Consider the following 18077-nt stretch of genomic DNA (forward strand, 5'->3'; position numbering starts at 1 on the left):
TAGAATACAGTTAGAACTCCATTTAGCTCTGCTGTGTTCCATATGCTGTCGTTGATTACACAGTATTGCAGTAAACCTTGTTTTATCAATTCCTTGGATACTTTGACCATGTCATGTTAAGGAAGTACTTAAAACAAAGGAGTTGATCAGGTAAGTAGGTAGGCAGCCCTCAAGTCTTTCAAGTCAGTGACTTTACAGTGTTGGCTATAAGCTACCAGCCCAATTACTATGCATTTATCTTAGCCATACTGCTTGTACCCTTCTTGTCTAATGAAAAGCAGATGCTCACTTGATTACAGGCATGTAAATTTGTCATCATAAATCCATGCAGTGGAGCATAATTAAAGTGGAATTTGGCTACCTTTCTAAACACATTTGGTGCAACCATGAATTTTGTTTTCCTTATGAAGCATTCTAAATACTTTATTATGCATGTTCATGCCAAGAACTTGGCTAGATATTGTCAGTGATGTAGGGTGACATCAGTGGCATTAGTGAGTGATAGGATGAGAGGCAATGGCTTCAAACTAGAGAAGACTAGATTAAGATTGGATGTTAGGAAAAAGTTCTTTACCATGAGGATAGTGGACACAGTGGAACAGCTTGCCTGGAGAGGTGGTTGAAGCTCCATCCCTGGAGATATTCAAGGTGAGGCTCAACAGGGCTCTGGGCAACCTGATCTAGTTGAGGATGTCCCTGATTACTGGAGGTGGGTTGGACTAGGTGACCTTTGGTGGTCCTTTCCAAGACAGACCATTCTATGATTCCTAAATTTTGTTACCAGAGTCCTTTAGCATGAAGCTGTTCTTCAGCAACAGAAGAATGTTTAAACTCTGAAAGCAGAATGGCAAGTCCTTGTTTCACAATGGGATTTATATTCTAAAAGCTGTCCTCAGCCATTCTTGAGGGCAGGTGCCCTGTAGCATGCCTTTTTGACCTATTCTAGTAAAGAATTCCTGATAATGTTGTTATAGACACCTATCAGAATCTCTCCAGTTTAAGAGCACCTCTTCTTTGTTCCTGGGTTTAGACAGCCTTGCATCAAACCCATCATGTGCTCTATGAAGAGAAGCTGAGAGCCCTGGGGCTTGTTAGTCTGGAGAAGACTGAGAGGGGATTTAATAAATGTTTATAAATATCTGAGGTCTGGGTGTCAAGAGGGAGGGGACAGACTCTGCTCACTTGCACCCTGTGAGAGGACAAGGGGCAGTGGATATAAACTACAGCACAGGAGGTTCCATCTCAGCATGAGGAGGAACTTCACTGTGAGGGTCACAGAGCTCTGGAACAGGCTGCCTAGAGAGGTTGTGGAGTCTCCTTCTCTGGAGACTTTCAAGCCCCATCTGGATGTGTTCCTGTGTAACCTGTGCTAGATTCTATGGTCCTGCTCTGACAGGGGAGTTGGACTCAATGATCTTTGAAGGTCCCTTCCAACTCCTAACATCCTGTGATCCTATGATCTCCTGCCTGTCACAGACAGACACCATCTGTAGTGGTCAATTTTCCAGCAGTTCAGGTAAGAGAGTGCAAGCTATGTGGATGCATGGCTTTATGCCATGGATCAGTTTCTGCTCTGTTTATTTGAGAGGAATGTGGTCACCTAAGCTTTCTGTACCTTGTACCTCATCACTGGTTTGGCAAGGCTGTGTGTTGCACAAGTCTGAGCAGAAAGAAGAGAGCAGTGACTTCAAAGTAGCTGCATTGTGCCAGGGCACATGTCTCTGAGAAGTATGGGAAGTGGTGTAATATCTGCCAGTTCTCCACTGACTACAGATGTTTCCCCTGCTCCAAAAAAGAACACAAGCTGAGGGACCCAAATTTGTCACTAGATCAGGAGATTGCAGTCATGTACAGGAAGACCAAGGACTTGCCCAGGAGTGATCCTAGCTCAGAGACCTTCTGGGGTTGCAAGCAGTGCTTGGAAAGGGTTTGGTGGTTGAGGTGCCAGTGTCTGTGCTAGCTCTGCAGAAAGGATGTTGTTGGAGTCTCTATGTCAAGTGACACACCACATAGCAGTCCTGCTCCTGCAGAGACATGGCTTCTCTGTACCCTGACTACCTTTCACTCATTTCTCTTCCATCTTTCACACCGTGGGCTGCAGAAGCCCTTTACAGTTAGTGCAAGCAATCATAGTTTCTCCAAAGCAACTTGCATTAGAGGCAGGACATGAAATAAACTTCTGGGTTTCCCATTCAGTATCTTTTGTTCTGCTGGATTTGAAATCCTATAGTTCCACTTTGGTCTTCCTTGAGCTGTCTCCTTTTCTGTCCTGCAATACTTATATGGATCCCCTCTCTCCCCTCTACAAAGATGAAAATTCTTAAGAATGTGGGGCAGGGCCTGCAGGAGAAAAAAGATGCAGGACAGTCCCCAACCTTTAGTGAAGCACAATTTTTTTTTTTTTCCTAGAGAACACTTGTGAATTTTAGCTCAAAGCACCCACTTCACCATAGTAAAAAAAAATTTGTGTCAGCATAGGATTCAAAATGTCTTTGTTGTGGTATTTTCTAGTTTGCCTCCTTGCACTAGGCTCTGGCAACATCCTTGTTGCTGTTGCCTCTATTAAAGCTGGCCTATAGAGCCCAGCAAACACTTGCAAGGTTGCTCAACACTTGCATTTCAAAATGGTTTCTTCATTTCCACTTTTTTTTTTTTTTTATAATTCTTTGTACTTGAACCTAACATTCACACATTTCAGACCTCCTTCAGGCTTCCCTTGCCTGAGTGCTGCAACAGGAGTGCATTGGCTGGAAGAGCTTCAAACGTTGCCATGCATGCCACAGAGAAGTCTGGAAAGTCAGATTCTGTGAAGATGTCCCTGCTGACTGCAGGGGGGCTGGACTAGTTGACCTTTAAAGGTCCCTCCCCACCCAAACCATTCGATGAAACTGGGACCTCCATATGCCACCCTAACATTAAATACTAGTGGGTATGAGAGATCCTTCAGGTCCAGCCACAATTCACAGCAAGTTAATGGTACCAGGGTCATCCTAAAAACAAATGGACAGGCTGGAGAGGTGGGCCCAAGCCAACCTCATGAAGTTTAACAAGACCAAGTGCAAGGTCCTGCATCTGGGTTGGAGTAATCCCAAAGACCAATACAGGCTGGGCAGCAACTGGCTTAAGGGCATGGGGGGAGTGGTGGACAATCTTCTGCCTGCCAGACTGCTTACAGTATGGTTCAGTTGGAAAGATTCTACTGTCCCCTTTCTTACCCTAGGTCATGCTTTCTGCTGAAGTTCTGGAGTACTGTCTTCGAAATTGTCTCTCAAAACATGCAAACAAATTTAAATCAACCTACAGACTATCAAGTAATAGTTTACTTAAAACCTTAGGGTTCATGCCTATCAAAGAGGATCACAGAGCTGCATTTTCATTGTTTCCATAATAAAGTCATGCAGCTTTATAAAACAGATTTGATTCTCACCAGAACACTGCAGGTGTGTTACAGAACATTCAATAATCAGATTACATATTCTTGTCAGAGAAACTGGCAGGGCAATTCTTCCTTTCAATCCATTCATCCTCATCATCCAGAGTTACTTAAAGTGCCATTAAAAATAATTTCAATGCTTGTAACTGGATTTCCTGAACTTGGACAAAGCTGCAGCATGTTACTTAATTCCACATAAAGCGGTGTCCTGGAACTGCAAGACATGAGCAACTTAAACCCCTGCAAATCTGACACTGCCAGTAAATTGAGACAAATTAATTCAATGAGCAGATCTTTTCTGGAAGTAGAACAAATAGTTCCTAACAGTAGGGAAAGTTAAGCACATTAGAGGACATCAAGATGAAAAAGAAGTGGTTTCCACTCACACTGCTGTAGTCTGGCAGAATTCCTTTCACCACAAGAGCAAATGAGTTTCTGAAAAGTTGCTAGGTTTAAAAAAAGGACTGTACAGAGCTTAACCACTTAACTACAATCACTCTTTGGTTTAGGAAAACTAATCCATACAGGGTTATCTTCCAACATTTACTTTTGAAAGGCAATTTAAACTGAAGTGTTATAGATTCAGGCCCACTGTCATATATAGAAAGCTGCCAGTACCTACTCCATTCATATGAGTCAATACTAAACAGAAGCAGATACCCCTATGAAGCCACAAAAATAAATGTCTTCAAGAACAACTGTTCTTTATTTTATTGAATGGTTGAAGCAGGACTATAATCCAGGTATATTTAAATCAAGTGTTGGTCCACTCTTATCCTCAAAAAGATTTTTTTTTAATAATAACATCCACACAAATGGAAGGAATATGAAGCATCATAATAGGAACTTTCAACTGTACATGACTTTTGACCACAATCAGACTGGTACTACTTCAGTATTGATAGACTCTGCACTGTATAGACCAGCCACACCAGTGTTATTTACCTCCAAATCATTAAAAGTTCTAGGTAAAGGATCCTTCTTGCCTGCAGCTCACATCAGAGCCATCAACATGAGATCAAAATGCCACTTGAGCCACTAGAAATATTGTAGAAATATTTCTGTATTGAGTATTTTACTAAAGAATAATTACTATCCTCTCTGCAGTTACATACAGCCATTACAAATATTTACATCAAACATTTACAACTGGTTCATAATATACAACACAACAATTTAGCTAGAATTTCTAATCTTCCAGTGTAAAAGTCTCAAACACCATGTTGCTATCATCATTTCAATTTATCTGGTTTGCACACAGTCACAGGCAGTACAGGGCATCTCAAAAAACTCATGTAACATGATTTTAAAAAAATGGAATGATGTTCCTTTAATAACAATTACTTTGGGGGTTGTCATTTGGGGTGGGTTGGGGTTGGGTTTGGGTCTGGTTTTTTTTTCTTTTTTTTTTAAACAAGCAGATTTCAATTTCTAAATACCATCTGGTACTACAACTAACATTTAAAATAGGCTTGAGAGGGGGGAAAATACTTAGAAATAAATACACTTTTAAAAAAATTCCACAATTAACCATGTTAGGATATTTGTTTTCCACACAGTTTAAAGGAGACTTTACTCTTCCTCGTTTCCTTGCGCTGGAGCACAGTGCAGTTCAATCCATTCTTATCTTCTGATTTGTCATCCTATATATAATGCTGTCATAGCCAGGATCCATGTTCCAGAGGTTGTAGGAGATAACTATCACAGCTAAAGCAAGGCCTATCATCATCCACAGAATGATGTTGAAAACCACAGCGTAGTTGTAGTTATATGGATAGGCAAGGTTATAGGGATTGTCTGTTTCACTCTGTAAAAAAAGAAAATGGGCACTGAAGTTAGCTTGCATACAAAACACATCCTGACTACCTCAGAAACCTGAGCAGTCTGAGTAGGAGAGAAGCATTTTTCACCTAGACAATTCTGGCAGTGGCACACAAGATGCAGAAAAAATGATTATGTGACTGACGTTAATGCAATCCAAAGGAATGAGCTTACAGGAGCCTGATGTAGTTCAGCTAGAACGCCTGCAAAGCCCTGCAACCCAGAACAGAACAACCTCACTTGGCAGCACAAGCTGGGGACTGATGGGCTGTGCACTGACCAGCTGGCAACAGCTCTGCAGAGAGAGCCCTGAAGGTCCTAGTGGACATGGTGAAAGAGGAGTCAGGATTGTGCACCTGCAATGACACAGGGCGACAACATTCTGGGCTGCACCTGAAGTGTAGACAGTAAGCCAAGGAGAAAATTTTTCCCTGCCTGGGAGGCAGGGCTCACCAGCACTGCTGCACTGGGGAGAAACAGGCAAAAATGCAAATTCTAACAAGGCATAAATGGGAAAAGCCTTCACAGTGAAAGTGGTGAAGACTTTGGACCAGGCTGTACAGCGAGGCCCCTGGACTACCAGCCATAGACTTCTTAAGAACTTGGCTGAACAAGAACCTGAGCAGCCTGATAAAACTCCTAAATTAATCTTCCTTTGAGCAGCAGGCTGGAAAAGATGACTCCAGAGGCATTCTTCTACCACTATTACTATATGATCAAGTGAAGATCCAGGCAAGTAAGCTCACCTCTTCACACCCATGCCTTCACATCAGTCAGTGTTCTAGTCCTTAAAAGAAGTGATGCTCAAAGAAAAAGAAGTGATGCATAGAGGATCACTTTCAATAAATGCACAGCTATTACCTGTGAGGACTGGAGGATGGAGCGAGTCTTCCTCATGAGGGGAGAATTAAATGCCCTGACAGCCACCACTTCTACTACTGCATTCCCACTGTACAGATTAAACATCTCATCTGCAAACTGGAAAATCGAAAGTGATTTGAATTAAAATCTAGACTGTAGCCAGGTATCAAGGAGAGCTTTGTTAGCAAGATGTACTAAACTGTAAGATGTCAGCTTCAGGAGTAAGAAGTTTATGGAAAGTTTACATTATTTCAGAATTCCAGTAAGTGCAAACTTTCACCTGCTTTCCAATATCTCTTTGAAACCATTTGACAACTATCCAGACAGTAGCAGATTATGATTATTTCTGGGCTGAAACTCATTCTTTCATCCCTCTTACAGAAGACCTAATCACCAGTGTGTTTCTTAACTGTAGGTCTGTCAGTTTCAACAAAACACTATGAACCTGAATATTGTAATCTGGTCCAAAGAGTAGTAGTCTGTGAACATGAGGAAACATTTTTTTCACTGTGAGAGTGACAGAACACTGGAACAGGCTGCCCAGGGGGGTTGTGGAGTCTCCTTCTCTGGAGATATCCAAGACCTGCCTGGATGTGTCCCTGTGCGATCTGGTCTAGGTGATCCTGCTCTGGCAAGGGGGTTGGACTGGATGATCTTTAAAGGTCCCTTCCAGCCCCTAACATTCTGTGATTCTGTGAACACCTACTAAAGAATCACTTTCTTATGGACATTAATAGATGAACAGCAGTTAGTTTTGAGGCTTGGATGTTCAGATTTACATGGCTTTGTGGGCAAGAGGGAACTAACCACTGTACCGTGAAATCAAGATTTCCATCACTCTGAGCCAGTTTTTGTGAGACTTCCTGGTGGTTTAAATGCAATGTAGTTATTTAGGAAAAACATATTGAGTCATGTTGGTATGTTTTCAATATAGTCTTGCTTCTTTACACAAGATATTTAACACATTGCAGAACCATGTCAACACTTTCCACAGTGACAAATTGTAACAATCAGTTTTATAAGCTAACAACTGCATTTTAGAAACCAAACAAGCCTGAGTCAGGCCATCACTAATGAAGTGACAATTCAAAGCAGAAGACAGTCAATACACTAACTCCCTTTTAGTTGACACCAAAAAGTGATTTCCTTAGTGATCCTGTGAGTTTGATTCATTAAGCAGAACGTATACCTTTTGCAAAGAGTCTACAAGAATCTGGGAAGCATCCTTGAACTGCTGAGAGTCTTCCCCATATCGTTTTCCAACCTCTTCCAAACCAGCCAGTTCCAGAGAATACAGGTCTGGAGAATGATCTTTGGCTAAGTGCTTGTGTCGAGACAGCTTTGGCACACCATTGAAGGCAGAAAGAAAGAAAATGATACACATGTTACTTGAAAAACACATTTCAGAGCATCTTTTTGCAGTGACTAATCCAGCTCCACTTTCCACAGTCATACTCCATACTGATTAGGAAGTAGAATTTTTTGCCAACTTACCTAGAAGATGGGGAAAATGTTAAAAAGAATAACAAATAAAATAAAATCTTACCAGGCTCGGAATATCACGTAGGACTTGTAGTTCTGACAGAAAAAGCAAGTCAACCTAGAGAAGAGGCAAGGAAAAAAAGAGACAGGTATTTTCTTTGATGAAACCATAAGTTAGGGAAGTCTAACTTTGTTCCAAGGCTCACTATTTTATAACAGGTTATGTCTGTTATGGCATCAGAACACCCTAGAAAGAAATTACTCTTTCACTAAAGTTACTTCATTTTTTACTTTCTTTTTTTTTTTTTTTTTTAAGCTCACCACAAGTCCAATTTACTTCTAAGCATTCAGTTAGAAAAAAAAGTAAAAGTGGGCACTTCTAAATAACCCAAGAGGGGGAAAAAAATAAAAACAAAAAAAAATCCCCAACAACAAAGCAAAAGCTAAGATAAGAAAAAAAACCCACTAAAGATTCCCAGTAATTTGAGTTTTTTTACCTCATTGTTTCTGCTGAGGGAGTTGAGAGGAAGGGAGCTGAGAATGGAGTTGTCCTGGAATAAGCGGTTTCGCAGTTGGCGTAGCGTGACAGAGAGGTCTTCAAACACAGAGTTTGCCTTGCCCACCATGTACACTCTCTGCAAGAATAACCATTGTTTGGTAACAACAGAGGTTAGTTTCTAGTTCTTCCAGTCACATGTTAATAATAATCAATCATACTTGAAATCTCTCTCCAATGCAAAATATTTTATATCATCAATTGCTTGTTCTCCAGCCACTTAGCACATGTGGAATCAGAACTGAAGCAATACTCACTTCTTCACTGGGGGCCAGCTGCAAAACCACAGGAGTTTCCTCAGAGAACAAAGTATGAATGGCATTTGCAACACTGTCAAGACTGAAAGGAACAGCCTGGAAGACAAAGCCAAATTCAATTATGGGCTAAAATAGGGCCCTCATGATATAAAAGGAGATAATCCGCTTAAACTACAGAAGTTTGGAAACATAGGACAACCTCTCTTCAACCAAAGAGTACAAACACTTCCAAAGTGATAACAACAAAGGAGGAAATGTGCAAAAGAAAGCTTCAGCTCTGTGTCTATGAGCAATCAATTTACTTGTATGTATGGCAGGCAGAATATATTTTTAAGAAGTCTGTGGGGTCATGACTGTAAAATTAAGAGGCTTACTTAAGCTAAGAGTACTGCCTTGTCAATCAGTAAAGCAAGACCATCAAATGTAGAAGCAATGTAAAAGGAGAACTCAATCTTAGTGCAAAGGTAAAGTTATGTTTTAAGTCATCAGAGTTCAGGGGTTCATACCAGTGGAAGTACTAACTGCTGAAGCACAAAGAAAAGAGCCTTATAAACAATTACTACGAAGAAAACAAATCCTAGCACAATACATTTACTAGCAAGCTAATAAAACTATCTGTTTTTCTAAACACTTACTTTAGGGTTTCATCTAAACAGAAGCAGAGTGACACATTTTAATTCACTAGTTAGACAATATTAAAATACAATTTTTCTAAGAAATTTTAATAAGTCTGTAAGCTAGGATAATTTGTACCCAGCAGTCCTGAACAGGGACTCAGGGATTTTCATCTGAAACTATTCTTGTACACTGGAGAATGAGTATTTTGCCAGTGCACATTTGGGGCACCCAATTTGAACCCATGGCAGCAGCAGTTAATTGAAACAATTAAAGCTTAGGAATATTCATTCTTATTATGAGAAATACAGAAAATCTGCATTACATGCACGTAAGAACCTTATAAATAAAGATTTAAGTGTAAATAGGACTGAAGACTTCAAGTATAATCAAGGTTTCCACAAATCAGCAATGTCTACACAGCTAGGTGCAGACAATCCTAGATCAGTTTTGGTCCAGGCACCAATTCAGCAATGGCAGCAGGTTAACTGTGCCTGATCTAGTGAGCTGTGCTTGAAAGCTGACATGAAAGCAGACCTGTGTTAAGCTGAGTTTGACCTGAGTTCAATGTAAAGCCACATAACATTAAAATTTAATGACAGTCTAAACAGATTAAAAGACTACTTGATAGTTGTAAAAACAATTTCATTTTGGGGTGTGCAACAGGGTGTCAGTATTAAACAAAATATTCTTTCATGTTGTCAGTGAGGTTTCCACAGTGCCTGAAATAATAAAATGATAAATAGTTTGCAACGGGAGCACAGCAGTTGCACAGAGCCAAAATGCATGGTAAACTGATACAAAACAAAGTTTTCCAAGATGGGCAGAAGCAGAATTAACCAACTAGACATAACCTGAAAAACAGCTTCTTTGAAAAGGGTCCGTGGGTTCATGCTGGACAAGCCACAGCTCAGCATGAGGAGCTGGCCCAATACTGCAGCAAAATGGACTAAAGCAGACAACATCATAAAGGAGAAGCGAGAAGACACCCTACAGTTACTCTATTTTTCCTAAGTTACTGTGTTCCTGTTTAAGATGCCTGTGAACAGAATCATACCACAAGAGAAGAGACAGCGGGAATAAATTTTAAACCAGGAAATTCTATCTGAACACACACAAAAAAGTTTTTTTACTGTAAGGGTGATCAAATACTGGCACAAGTTGCTGCCCAAAGAGGTTGTAGACTGCAGATATTCAAAACCCAGTTGGACACCGTTCTGACAGCCTGCTCCAGATGACTCTGCTTGTTGAAGGAGTTGGGCCAGATGATTTCAAGAGGTCCCTTCCAACCTACCTGATTATGTGATGTGGTAAGTGTAAGAAAGGAGTCTCAGCAAAGACAGTGACAGGTAAATGTAATGCTTGTTGTTTTCTGATGCAGTACAATTGAATTGTGTCTCAAAGTGCAGTATTTCACAGTACTTGAGGAAAAGAAAACTCAGTCTACTTAGAGGGTAATACAATACATCAAAGAATCAACATCATACAAAATGCTGTGACACAGCTGAAGCAAGAAAGTTATTAATTCTGAATATAATTCAGTAACTTAACCTGGGAAGAAGTGGATTCTCTCTCTTTTGGTATAAACATATCAAAATTAAGACACCTTTCAAGGAGAACATGCTTTGTTCAAACAAGTCACTGAACTCAATAAGGAGTCCCTGGGTGATCTTAAAGGGCCTCTCACCTTGTACAGGAGTCTGACTGTATTCTTTATCAATACAGCCTGATACATCATTCTAAGGGGGTGGCACGTGAACTTCAAGTGAAGTAAGGAATAAATGAACATCAAGGGCTACAGTAGAGAGTCATGTAATTGTCATTAGCTCACAAGAGTCACAGAAATCACACAACAGTTCCAAATGTGGATACTTACATTCTCAATAGGGTAAGAAACCCCTTTCACAGGCAATGTCAACTTGTCTACTCCTTTCACTGTTACCAGCACAGTAGCTCGAGGTCTATGAAACAGATCACCCACTGCAAGCCCAGGCCAGGAAAGCTCCTGTTATAAAATAGTAAAAAAAACCTTTTATTTCATGGGGAAGTAAGTTAACGCTAGAATGTTTTCATCTTGAATAATATTGTCGCAAGTGAGCCATGAAGAAACTGTTAGTTTAAAAGCTGCCAATGACTTCATAACAAAGTCTACACTGAGAAAGCATTATACATATTGGCTATATTAAGAGTTATTTCCCACAATTAAATCGGGAATGTCGTAGTTTGTATGTAATAAGTGAAGGCTGAATAAAAAAAAACACCACAAAACCAAAACAAACCCTTTCAGAAAACAACACAAAGAGGCTTAAGAACATTAAAACACTAATACATTGACCTTTCCAGTAGGAGAAAGAAATATGAGGAAAAAAGGGATGGCAGTGTGAATCATTTTAACAGCCTACTAATCTGAAATGTATGAATTTCCACAGAAACGTGAAAAGATTCCTTATTAGCTTACTTCAGTTATGTATCAGTAAGAACACAGTGAAGGCTACCTGGCTTGTTTATTCAGGCACAAAATACAAAGTCATCTATTTAGAATTAATTCAAAGAGATTTCTCCCTTTGTCTAAAAGACATAGCCACTTAAATTTTATGAAACCAATTTATTTGGATTTTAGAATTAAATGTCACTGACATCATGATCTGTATCACCTTGAAGAAACAAAAGAAAAACCTTTCAAAGTATTATCAGGGACAAAAAAGGGGTTGTTTTATCTTAACAGGAGAGGAATGTTTTTGAGGATCTCCAACATGATACAGCAAGAATTCTACTTTCTCTACAATGCATCTACTGCACTGTCAGTTTACATTCCAACAGGAACATAAACAGCCTTGACTTAAAATTGACTTACAGCCTTGATGCAAACTGCAAAAAGACTGTTTGGGGTATGCAGTACTCTCCAGATCAGGGCTGGAAGCTGCCTACACAGTGAGCTCTGCCTTGGTGACATTCTGATAACTTTCCATTTCAGGGCTTAACTGAACAGAGTAATTTAAACACATCCTTCTTTTCCTGCTTCTAGAATTTGAAATAATACTATTTCACAGTATTATGTAAGGGATGCTACGGAGCCATCACAGAAACTGAATTCCAAGCTTTGATGCATACTGAAATGCCTTTTTTACCATGATAACCACAATGTACTTCCAGATGAGCAGTATGCCAAAAGTCAGGCATGCAAAATGGGCCAAACCCTACTGTTTTGCTGGGAGTTTTTCCATGCAATGCACACAGTACCATCTGATGTACTGTTTTTTTCATGATAAAATAACTAAAATGTACTTAAATATACTATTCCTAAGAGTTTATTACTAGCTTAAGGACAAAAAAAAAAAAAAGACATAAGTAATTGACAGTAAGGTATTTTCAGACAAAGCCTGAAGCACGGGCTAACCAGACTTGCATTCAAATGAGACTTATCAGACCTCTTGCCAGGATGCAGTATGGAAAAAAACCTGACCTCCCTTGCCATCATTGTAAGAATATCTCAGCTTTGTAGCTTTAAGTATCTGGCAGCACACAGACACTGCTAGAAATGCTCAGCTACTAAGCTTTCACATGCTTCTTCAACAACCACTTGTGCCTGCTGCAGCCCAGTAAAACATTCGGTAGGCAAGATGGAATCAATCCAAGGGCTCCTACTCACATGCCTCACTTTAAACAGCAGTAAAGCCATACTCAAAAACCTGCCACAAATTAGGTTTTCAAATCTTTGGACTACTACTAGATACTTCCTAAGTATCTAGTTTACTTGTTCTTTTTAACTATGCTCAGCAGACAAGTTCATTGACTGGACTAACACCTGAGTAGCCAAACCATTTCTCACAATCTTCAGAGTACCCAAAAGGAGAGGTCTGCAGATAGCTCCTAGACAAAAAAGGACAGTGGGTTCCAGAGATTCTCAGTATGTGACCGTGGATGGCAGGATACAGCATGTGGCTGAGTCTCTGAGGAAGTGAAGAACATCACAGTAAAAACTCCACAGACTTGCTTCCTTCCTTCTAGAGCTGATGATTCAAATTAGCCAGCTAGCATAGCCTGCTGCTGCCCATCTGACTGATACAGCTCTATGCTTGGAAACCACTCTCTGACAAGTCATGCATTCCTCGAGACAAACAGGATGATATATATAATACTCCAGCACATGACAGGAAGATTTAGAGGCATTTCAAAAAAATCAAGACTTGAAACATACATCTTCAACAGAAAAGCCCATGGACAACGCAGCTATGTCCGGGATCCGCTCGCCAGGAACAGGCCAGCTCCCATCTCGAAAAACTACTGACTGAGGCGATCGTAAGACACTAAATTCATCACCGCATACACCTAAAAAACAAACATAAAAAGCTGTCAGAGTTCTTGCACTCTTTCTCTTGCATAACACAGAAAGACCATTTTAGAGTTCTGATTCCTCCTTCCTCCCTCTCCTGCCTATCATTTTATGTAACACAAGCAGGGAAAACCTGTTGTTTCAACGCTCTGGAACAGAAAATAAGGATTCTACCCAGCAATGACTAAGTATGGACAAATCCACATTAACAAAAGCAGAACAATTATTCAAGCAACAGCACAGTACACTTCTGTGTACTCACTAGCAGGTTGTGAGGGGTGTTACAGTTCAGACTTGACAAAGCTATCTCCCTGTAAAGCCAGGCAGACTTCAAAATCCTGCTAGCTCACAAGCACCTATGCACCAGCTCAGTTCTGTTTGCTTCCAGGACTGCCTGGCACAACATGTCATGTAGACAACAGCCTGAGCCACTGTACCCAGAGTCAGTGCTGGCTTAAACAGAGCACTGCCAGGAACAATCTGGCTTCTGCAGAACCACGCCAGTGTCTCTGCTTTGCCTTCTCAAGCATGCGATGTTGTGAGCTATTTTTCTTCCTTGAATGCAGTACTGGACCTAAGCTACTTGTGCAAAGCTACAATCTTTCATACCTCTCATGCTGGGTTTCGACTTATTCAGGAACCCCCTTCTCTCTCTTCCCCCATTACTTTTGAGTAGCAAAACTGACTAAAATCTTATTTCTACAGTGTATTGTGATGACAGTAATTTCCTGTGCAAGTAAGTCAGAAAGGACTCCGCAGAAGCAAGAGATGGGCTTATTTCAACCTAGCTTTAAAATACGAAGTCATAGTCATAAGTGCAACACTATGCACACAAAAACTTAAATAAACTTTAAAAATTATTTGATGTATATAAGCACTGAAACATTCAATGTGAAATTTCAGACATATCCCCCACTACGAGCAATCTGTGTAGGAATTTTAACAGAAAACTAATCTGATACATAAACCAAGAGAGCAATAAATATTTGCAGGTCATCTAAGTTCTATTTATACAATCAGTCTGACTGCATACTTCAAAACTGCATGAATAAGATAACCACCTAAAATAAATTGAAGTATTTACTCATAAGATCACTGAAAATTAGCTATCAATCCAAGCAGCTATACACAATAGTTTTCTAGGGCATCTGCACAACTAATGGCTATTTACAAAAATAATGCAATATTAAATTGATGTGTTATGCAGTTATCATCATCCCTAACATTAACTTAACCACTCTGACCTTGAAGATGCTGTTTTAAAGCCTGGGTCATGATCCTGCATACAAATGTTGACAGTAAATCTCAGCTATGTTATGATAAACATACTAAAGGAACAAAGTACTACAATGCAGGTTGGAAAGGGTAGCCAAAGGAAGGACACAGGCCAAATGAACAGATGCACACAGAGGAGATTCAAGCATTCTTTGTTTTAAATTAATGTGTTCACTGCATGGCCTGCTACCAATTTTAAGGGTGTATCTGTCTCAATTTCCAGATCAATTTGCTTAAGATGGAATTTGCAGAATTGGTACACATATTTTTTCCTCAGTCTGTAGAATTTCACATGTTGCACTGCACAAGGTTAGAGGCCAGTCACATTATTTAGGTGAATAAAATTAGAGCATTACCCTTTTCCGTGAAATCTGCCTTGCCAGACTTGTTCCAAGTCTCAATGATTACACCTGAATCTGAACTTGGGAGTGCAAGCCTCTTCCTCAGACACACTGTAATTGCTTGACCACAATACCCCACTAGGCCACATAATCAGTGAAGCTTAGACAGTAAATTCTGCATAATGCTACCGACCCACCTACAGAATATATAAACTTCTACCTTCCCGAGATTGCACCTCTGGGGAGCTTCAGCCTTTAAAAGCCTTTGTGAGCCTAGGCTGAAGAACTGAAGCACATTGAGTGAAAACTACTTACGGGGCCTAGATGCCTTAAGTGCTCATCACAAGCCTGACCCCAAGCCATGAAAGCGAGCCTCCAGCGATCACCAAAGCAGCACGACATGGAAATTTGTACATAGCATCAAAACGACGTGTAGCTCTAAAACGCTCCACAGGGCCCTTTGCTAGGGTGAGGGATGCCTCCCACTGCGTCCGGAGCAGATGGGACAGGTATGGGGGAGGAGGGAGGGCTGCCCCTCGAGCGGCTGCCGCTCCTACCTCTCAGTCCTGAAAAAGGGCACAACTACACACCCCTCCCCACCCCCGAGCGCTGCCCGCGGATGCTACAAGTCCCGGGGCTGTCTGAGAGAGTTAGCGCCGGGCGAGGCTCGCCCTCTGAGGGTGCGCCAGGTGCCGCAGCGCCCGCCCAGGGCCGCGCACTCGCCGGTAACCCCTGGAAGGCTGGTGTCCCTCACCACCAGGGAAGGAGCTCAACACCACCCTAGCCCCACACTCCTCCGGCTCGTGTTCCTCTTTCCACCGCTGCCGCTGGGCTCATCGCCCTTTCGCCCGCAACATCCCTCCGCAGGGGCAACCCAGCCCTACCCGCCCCCCGCGGCGGCTGACCAGGCCAGCGCTTCCCCATGCTGGCTCGACGAGGCTTGCTCACCGGCGAGACAAGCCGATGTCACCAACACTGCCACTTCTAGGGCCCAGGGAACCACGCCACGCCGTCCCATGTCCCCCGCCGTGCCGCGAGATGCCGCTGGGTAAACGCAGGGCCGCACCGTCGGACACAGAATACCCCCCCGACTACCCCGCCCACTGGGGAGCGCTGACGGACAGTCGGCGCAGCAAATCGAGAGGTGAGATCGGGGAGGGTAGGCGGGACTCTGCAGGAGTGACGGACGGAACTGGCCACTCGCCAGTGAAGCCCACCCCCACCCTAGTCACGGGGCTGAGCGGTCAGCTGAGACGCTATGTCGCCGGAGGGTGGAGTCCTCGCTTGATTGGCGTTTCCAGTCGGCCAATCAGATCGTGAGATATCTCTGCACCATTTTCCTCTCCGTACCGCAAATTCAGAGGGAAGTACTGAGGGGGTGGAGCCTCGCCGGAGTGAATTGACGGGTGATTTGGCCAATCGGAGTGCGAAAGATGGAGGCCTTGCCGCTCCCACCGGCCAGCTGCATGACCGCGGCGTGAGGCGGGAAGCAGCTCTGATTGACAGTTAAATGCGCCATTCAGAGAGCAAGGACATGTGCTCCACCCTCTTTGCACCTGTGTAACGAGGGCTTGTCTGGCGGTGAGGATAGGCTCCTTCTCGCAGTGGGTATGGTGGTGATGGGAATTCCCCAGGGCCTCTCTGGCTGTGCACCTCTCGTCCTAAGGCACGGAGAGGAGGACGAAAATCATGTTAAAGAGGAACTACTCTGGGTATTTGATGGGGCTTGTTTCAGCAGGAGAAAGGGGCCTGTTAATGGGTTTCCATTTTGTCAGTGGGGTTTGAAATAACAATTTTCAAGTTTTTGTTTCTCATTGACCTCAGTACATCAGCCTTTAAAGGCAAGTGAAGCAGCTGAGTGGGTGGGTTGGGCATGTCCCCATTGTTCAGGGTTGGGGTGTTCATGGGGGAAGCTGTCTCGCTTGGGTTCACTAAGCTGGGTGAAGAGATGGCCCAAGGTGAAGTGTTTGGAAAATCCCTGTCTGCTTCCCCCAGTGTTTGTTGTTGAGGGTAGTTAATGCAGTGGTCCAGCCAAGCCCATCTCACTTCAGCTGTTCTTATTTGTTACAGAAACAGTCAGATGGGGGCCTGCTCTTCGGTGTACATGTGAGGCCAGCCAGAACGGGACAAAAGAATGAGACTCCCACAAGCGGATTGGAGGGTGATGGAAAGTTTAAATGGAAAAGCGATTGGTGAAGCTACAGAGAACTACAAACTACAAAGCATAGTGGAAAAGAACATCCTGAAGCATACAGAGCCCCTCACAGAATTCCCAAAGGCTTCCCAATCCTCCCTTCCTCCCACCTGAGGGTAAACCCAAAACCCCCAGGGCTCTTTCTTCCCCCCTCCCGCTGCTAGGCAAGTCTCAGGCTGGCCAGGTCCGAGACTGCCCCCCCTCCATTCTCCTGCTGGCATTAGGCCTAGTCAGGCCTAAGAGGCCTTGAGGATACTCCCCCGGCATTACCCGATAAGAGAGGACATCTCCCAGGGGAGCAGAGAGGGAAGAAAGAGGAAGAGAATGGCTTTGCAGATGGACTTATAGGGCGCAGGATTTATGGGTAGAAATACGCCGTTTCCTGTGTCCACCCCTATTGGGTGAGCACCCAGGACACCAGAGGTGTATCTCATGCAGCAGTGGCAGGGGGCACCCAGCCCAAACTGCCACAACACGTAGTATTCCTCTAACACACCATGAACAATCTAGTTGCAAGTATTTTGTGGTGTCTTTGTCCATTTTTAAGCTTGATGAGATTCTCTACAAGTTGAGTCAAAGGAAATTGGGATTTGAGGGTTAATTGCCACATAGCACAGGGGCTTAAGATCTGTGTTTCGTTGTGGAGAACATCCTATGATCAGGACTGTCTTACTTCTATCCTGGATGCTTCAGAAAACAACGGGCATAAGTTCACAGGAAATCCAGTGGTGCTATGGAGTATTTTGGCTGCCTGACTGGAACACAACTGTGTGACATCCACAAGGTAAGGCTGTATTTATGACTTGAACGTAACAAAGATTACTATCCATACAGCTATGTGGCCAGAGCTTTCTGCTGTGTGTTTAGAATTTCTAACAAACTATAGAAATACTTTGCAAATATGCCCAA

The 18077-nt window shown here is 42.5% G+C and overlaps 1 protein-coding gene across 1 annotated transcript; it reads right to left on the reverse strand.

Moving 5' to 3' along the window:
- Window positions 1-4161: 4161 nt before the first annotated feature.
- On the reverse strand, window positions 4162-16006 carry ATP6AP2 (ATPase H+ transporting accessory protein 2). The gene is made up of 9 exons (XM_054382998.1): window positions 15923-16006; window positions 13224-13354; window positions 10902-11030; window positions 8411-8506; window positions 8095-8232; window positions 7662-7715; window positions 7305-7454; window positions 6116-6232; window positions 4162-5240 (listed from the first exon to the last, which is right to left on the reverse strand). Exons 1-9 carry the CDS (start codon window positions 15990-15992, stop codon window positions 5046-5048), a joined length of 1080 nt encoding a protein of 359 aa, XP_054238973.1. The 5' UTR covers window positions 15993-16006; the 3' UTR covers window positions 4162-5045.
- Window positions 16007-18077: the final 2071 nt, after the last annotated feature.

Source organism: Indicator indicator, chromosome 1 (assembly GCF_027791375.1).
Source record: "Indicator indicator isolate 239-I01 chromosome 1, UM_Iind_1.1, whole genome shotgun sequence".
Taxonomy (NCBI): Eukaryota; Metazoa; Chordata; class Aves; order Piciformes; family Indicatoridae; genus Indicator; species Indicator indicator.

Coding starts and splice junctions, on each gene's coding strand:
- ATP6AP2 (XM_054382998.1), bottom strand. CDS start 15,992: ATGGGACGGCGTGGCGTGGTTCCCTGGGCCCTAGAAGTGGCAGTGTTG. Junction 13,355..15,922: donor GACATCGGCTTGTCTCGCCG/GTGAGCAAGCCT, acceptor TTTGTTTTTTAG/GTGTATGCGGTGATGAATTT. Junction 8,233..8,410: donor AGCTGGCCCCCAGTGAAGAA/GTGAGTATTGCT, acceptor TTATTCTTGCAG/AGAGTGTACATGGTGGGCAA.